The 6,375-nt window shown below is 47.7% G+C and overlaps 1 protein-coding gene across 1 annotated transcript in view; it reads left to right on the forward strand.

Moving 5' to 3' along the window:
* The window catches only part of slc30a6 (solute carrier family 30 member 6), a 55,917-nt gene extending 51,204 nt beyond the window's left edge, over window positions 1-4,713 (forward strand). Inside the window, exons 12-15 of the mRNA XM_078104796.1 lie at window positions 387-489; window positions 579-626; window positions 857-925; window positions 2,635-4,713. Of these exons, the coding sequence (XP_077960922.1) occupies window positions 387-489; window positions 579-626; window positions 857-925; window positions 2,635-3,273 (859 nt within the window). The 3' untranslated portion in view covers window positions 3,274-4,713. The remainder of the gene's footprint in view (window positions 1-386; window positions 490-578; window positions 627-856; window positions 926-2,634) is intronic.
* Window positions 4,714-6,375: the final 1,662 nt, after the last annotated feature.

The following is a 6,375-nucleotide window of genomic DNA, read 5'->3' on the forward strand; positions in this document are numbered from 1 at the left end:
GAGGGGAGAAGAAATGAGACTTAAATTGATGGAAAAAGAGTTTAATCATTTAGGGTAAGAGGGGAAAAAACAGCTTCTTCTCAAAAAGGGAAACACGGTACCGTGTATAAGTAGGTGCTCACCAGCGGTGGAATTTACTTTACTAGTTTAGGACAAAAAATGTAAATAAATTATACATTTTTGATTCAAAGTAGACTGATTAAAAGTCAGTATTTTTGAATACCTAAATACCACAAACTGTCTTGTAGTTGTAGACTATTTTCTTAACATCCTCATTATTCCTAAAGGCTATCTGGTAAGACCCAAAGGTTGTGTAGGACGTTAAAAATGATGTCATATTTTTTCTCATCGTGTGTGTGTCTGTGTGCGTGTGTGCGCCCGCCCAGTGACTACAACGCGGTGGACACGGCGTCGGCGGTCGCCATCGCTCTCATGACCTTTGGCACCATGTATCCCATGAGCGTCTACAGCGGCAAAGTGCTGCTGCAGGTGAGTCCCCGCCCCGTCCCCCCCCCTCACGCTCACGTCCCCGCCTCACAGAAGAGTCCCATCGTGTCCTCCCTCTCTCCCCCCCGCAGACGACGCCGTCGCACGTCATCGGCCAGCTGGACAAACTGCTCCGAGAGGTGAGAGGATTGATTCCAGATTCCTGACGAGATCATTTTACTGCCTTTCGCCCGAAGACGTCTTTTGGTCACGTGATCACATTTTCAGCCTGTAGGCTCCATTTCTGATAGATGGTGACATGAAAGCCAGTAAGCAGCTGCTACTCTGATGAAAGCCTCTTTTGATGGCATGTGAAGGGCTCGACCTATTGATGATCATCGGTTAATCGCTCCTCCCGGTGTCCCATCAGGTGTCGACTCTGGAAGGAGTGCTGGAGGTTCGAAACGAGCACTTCTGGACCGTCGGCTTCGGCTCTCTGGTACGTCTCTCGTCCAAAGAACTAAAGACGTATGAATGAAGCTACCGTTTCATGTTGGACATTTAGCTGTCCGTTAAAACCGTCTTTCTTTCTAATTGACTGAAACCATGAATGAATTAAAATCTAACTGGCAGTGATGGAGATCAGAGCATTGAGTGTGAAGTCCAAACAGCAGAAGCAGAAACAGTTAAACTGACCTGTTATTACTCCCTTACTTTGCGGCAGCGTGATGAACTTTATTCAAGAAAACGCCTCCTACAAGGAAGTTATGAAGGTTTTTAGGTGATTCAATAACGCATGTGCTGAGTTATTATTTTACATGTATAGGCAGAGATTTACCAACCAAAGCGCACAGTCCACCTGATGCTTTGAGGCTCCGTCGTCTCCATCTTCTCTCCTCATTTCTTCTTCCGCTCTCCCGTTAGTTCATTTGTTTTGTTCATCTTTGTATTTCTTTCTAGATTTTTGAACTCCCCCTTTCCCCCCTCGTTCGTCCCTCTCCGTCATTCCTCGTTTCCAAATGACGATCAGCAGGGATTTGTTCACCCAGATGAAAGGAAAGAACGAGTCATTCATGCGGAAGATTCTCTCTCTCTCTTTGTTGTTGTTGTCTCTGTCGAGTTGTCGTCGTCTGTGTTGCACGTTGTTGTAGCGACAGATAACAAGCCCAGCTGGCTTTCTGGGCAACCGAGGTCCTTGGGAACACACACACACACACACACACACACACACACACACACACCAACATCCGTCTGTCTTGTTGCAGGAGCACACTCTGTTCCAGGAATGCAGATTTTTAGATCTTACCAGATCAAACTTTACAGTAGCAGATCCTGAGCGGAAGAAATGCAACAAAATACTGATTTATTATTCAGGTTCTACTGAAAGGACGACTGATGTCACAGCTCAATATGGTTTTATCAAAAATTGTATGTGGACTGACTTAAAGTCCCTGTGTGTGTGTGTGTGTGTGTGTGTGTGTGTGTAGTAGTTGTACCTCCTGCAGGTGGAGCAGCGTCCTCTGTTTACATCGGGCCTGATGCTGCGTTTACTGTTGTTTGTGTTATCGATGCCACTGCTCCCGTTGTTGTTGTTGTGACTGATGTTGATGTTGCTGCAGTTACACAACTGTTGGTTGTTGGCCCACTGCTAACAGAGCATCTGTCCAAACTGATTTGACCCTCTGACTGCACTTCTGCCCCACGGGGGACTCTCTCCCTCCCTCCCTCTCTCTCTCTCTCCCTCCCTCCCGCTTTCCCCCTTTCTGTGTGTGTGTGTGTGTGTGTGTGTGTGTGTGTGTTCTCTTGATTTGAGGTCTTTATATTCGCGTCAGAATGTTGAAATGAGCAGGCAAAGACAAAATAAGGAAATTAGTTCAGATGTAGATGTTGGAGGCTGTATGTGGTGTGATGAATCGGGATGATTATGTATCCAGCTGTGTTTAAAAAAAAAGATTTGTAAAACATGATGCAAATTTTTTCAGATTAATTATTTGAGATAAAATATTGCTTGTTAACGATACATAATTAATTCATTTCAAATTATATTATGGATATTTGTTCCATCATCAAAGCTCACACAAAAATCCTACTTTTATTTTGTGTGCCCGTGATAATTTGTCGATAAGGAGGCGATAACTTAGGCATCCAACATTGGAAAAAAAAGATGACATCTTCCTTTCTCCCCCCCTCATCCTTCATCTTTCTCAGGCCGGCTCCGCCCACGTTCGTATCCGCCGCGACGCCAACGAGCAGCTGGTTCTGGCTCACGTCACCAATCGGCTGCTGCCGCTCGTCTCCACGCTGACCGTCCAGATCTTTAAAGACGACTGGACCAGACCCCTCCTCACCGGGACCCTGTCCTCCTCCTCCTCTGCTCCCCATCAAGGTCCCGAAGGCTACGCCGCCCTCTCCTCCTCCTCCTCCGGGCCTCCTCAGCTGCTCACCCCCGGAGGGGAGATGGACCCGCTGACCTCCACGCCCTCCAAACCCAGCAGCCCCCCTCCAGAGTTCGCCTTCAACACTCCGGGGAGGAACGCGCAGCCGGTGGTCCTCCCCGCCCCGGGACAGCACTCCCACAGGCCCTACGGGGGGGGCCCGGGACTCCCCTACGGAGCGTCCCCCTACGCTGGGATGCTGAGTCAGGGTATGGCGCGGCCCGCCGGTGGGCTGGGACTCGGGCCGCAGGCTCTGGGGGCGGGCTTTGGACTGGGCGCCGGTGGGGGGCCGTCCCCTCAGAGCTACAGGACTGCCTATGCAGGGTCGGCGGCGCCGCCGCCGCTGCCACTCCGGTTTGGAACCAGCAACCCTCTGGTTCCACAGGCACAGTACAGACAATACCGACCCTGAGTGTGCCGGCGCTCCCGTTGGGACGCTTTCATCGACGGGAAGGGGAAGTTTTGTCCACCTGAGACGCTGCAGCATTTAGTCCCAGTGGGACAACGTGAGGGTTTCTTGTGAGCCTCCCCTGACATTAGGAGAGGGGGGGCGGCCCTGTTGCGGTATTTATTTTGGGGACCAAATGGATGAGTGTGGTCGGATTCGATATGATTGAGTCCGTTGTCTTTTTTTGTTTTTTTATCAGGAAGCCTCCTCAGCTGCTTTCTTCACGCTTTGGTGACATCATCTAACATCATCTCTGGTAATAAAGTGCTGAGTCAAAACAGAAGTCCGGTTTTACATTTTTAAATTGCAGCCATTTAAAGGACATTATAATCCAACGTGAAGGCAGAAACCTCCCAGCCAGTAGGTCAAAGGTCAGAGATGATTGGCTAGTCCTTTTAAGAGCTTTTATGTTGAAGCAATTTAAATCAGAGGGGATAAAAGAATAGCTCTACAAAATCGGTGGCTGCCTTCCTCATCGGCGGAATGTGATGAGGAAGGCAGAAACTCCTCGTGTGAAAGTTAATCTCCTGAAGCTCTGGTGGTGTTGAGTGCAAGTGTTGCCTTAAAGTGACCCGAGTGTTCTGAGTGCTGCAACGGCCACTCGACCAGCATCCAAATATGAAATGTTGGGTTTTCAGGTCGTGCGACTCTGCTGCTTTGTTTGTTTTTGCTATAAAACCACATTTCGTTTCTTCTGCTGTGAACTGCAGAGCTGCTGAGGAGGCATCAGAACCGTCGGGATCCTGCTCGTCGCGGCGCGTTCAGGGCTCGTTTATGTCATCGGCGGAATCTATTTTGTATAAAAGATGAATTACATTATTTAATTATTTGTTCTATAACGTGTCACAGCTTCCTAAACCGTACGGCCAACATTCCTAAACAAACTATTTTTCTTTTATTCCATTTTTTGTGCATAAAATTATTCCCGATCTGAAAATTGTTGCAAATATGTTTTTTTGTTTAAGTGACTTTTCTCCAACTATTCTCCAGAGTATTTATCTACTAACTGTATGCTTTTCCTTTTTAAATATTCCCATGTTTTCCTGGAGCAGCTCTGCAGACGAGTCTTTTGTTTTGTATTATTCCTCCAGATAAATTTAATCTTTGTATCTCCTCATGTTGGATTTTGAGGAATGTGAAGAAAAGTTTAATTACAGTGAATCTCTTATATTTTGTCATTAAACATGCAGCCTGTTCATGAGCACCATGTCATGTGACTGCGATAGCTTCAAACGGTTTAATTCAGAGATTTTTTTTCACTATGAATTCAAACCAGTTATTGCTTGTATCCATTTTCTGACGGCACACAGCTTTCTGGGTCCTTTGTCACAGTCGCAGTTCAGGATCTGTATGTTGTGTTTTGTTTACTGAGAACCAAAGTAAAATCTAAAAGTGATGAAGTCATTCCTGATCCACGTCAATTTTAGTGAGTCGATAAAAACACATTGTCTGAGTCGTTACCCGTTCTGTCACTTTGGAACTGTTCATTCAAAGAGCAACTTAAAAGTGCCGGCAGTGATGTCACAGACCTTCAGGGAGTCTTTACTGAGCAGATCTCTCACTGATGAATGAAGTCAGAATTAGAAAGAGGGAGATATTCAGGACGATCCGTCCACTATGGGGACAGATTGCTTCAGTCGCCCTCGACCTGCTGTCCTCTGCTGTGTGCGTGATGAGTCTCTCTGCTGCTGCAGCATCTTGCTCTCTCAAAGCATCATGGGAAACCTCTTCTCACTTGACCTTCCGCCCCCGGAGCATCACTTGCGAAGATGAATCTCCGTGGAAACGGCTCATAAGCAGGTAAGAACGTCCACTCGGGTTCAGTACAAACAAGGTGGATTATTTCCAAAATCTGAAAATAAACCGCAGATGTTTGACATGCGTCAGACAGGAAGGCCTCGTCCCGTTGAGCTCACTGTGACACGTCATGAACCCGACGACGTTCTTTATTCCAGCCACACGCTGCCGACCCCCCCCCCTTTCCCCACCCCCCCTTTCCCCACCCCCCTTGCTCAACAATGCATGACATGATTTTAGCAACTTTACAGTGTCAGGTCATTATTTTGTCCCCTGCGATTGTGTTGGTCTTCTGGCCCTCGCGGTCCGTTGGCCTCATCAGCCCAGAGAACCATCCGATGGGCGGCGCTGTGGGGGGAGTGAGAAGGGGGGGGGAGACTGCTTCGTTAGACGTGTTAGGAGGCCAAAGGAGCCCCGACCCCGTGACTGAAGCTCTTAACGGGGTCGAGCGCCCCCGCTTGGCTTTCCGGCCCAGTACTCATTGATCACTGCGTTTGTTTACAACCTGACGAGGTTAGGCTGTAAACTTTCCTCCCCGATGAGAGAAAGTGACGCCTTCATGAAAACATCTCGTTTATCACAAATGCATCTTGGCAACATTAGAGAGCATCACTTTCATGTTGTTTGTTTGTGGCACAGAGCAGCATCATCTGATACAATGTGGCCACCCTTCTATCTTTGAGCCTTTGACTCATTAAATGTCGATAAATACTTTTTGAATCAATCTTTGACTGAATAATACCAAGTGTGTATCGCTCATATATCCCCCAACGCACACACACAGCAGCTTCCCATCATTCATCCTGGAACCCGTTTAAGTGCCTCGTCTGAAGAATTTCATTTCCTCCACAAAAGAGGATAATCTGTCCTGTGTTTGTGCTCTGTGGCTTTTGGAAGAGATTTTGAACAAACAATCAAAGAACTACTTTGCCCTGAGAGCTTAGCGCTCACTGTGCTCGCCGGCCTTAAGCCTCTTGAAAGGTCCCCCTGCATTTTGAAGTTCAGAGCCGCGGCGTCGGTATTAGTGTTGACTCCACGTGCTTGTTACAAAACAAATGGGGAAGAGCCTTTGTAATCTGTGCTGGAAATCCCTGAAAACGAGTGAGATCCGCGCCACGTCTCGGCTTTCTGGGTCAGTCCCACGAAGCCGCTTCACCTCGCTGAGGTCGGCCGCTGGTGTGTGTGTGTGTGTGTGTGTGTGTGTGTGTGTGTACGTGTGGTTTTCTTTGGGGCCAAACAATACATTTTGTATTTGCATGTTTGTGTTTT

Source organism: Gasterosteus aculeatus, chromosome 6, assembly GCF_964276395.1.
Source record: "Gasterosteus aculeatus chromosome 6, fGasAcu3.hap1.1, whole genome shotgun sequence".
Lineage (NCBI taxonomy): Eukaryota > Metazoa > Chordata > Actinopteri > Perciformes > Gasterosteidae > Gasterosteus > Gasterosteus aculeatus.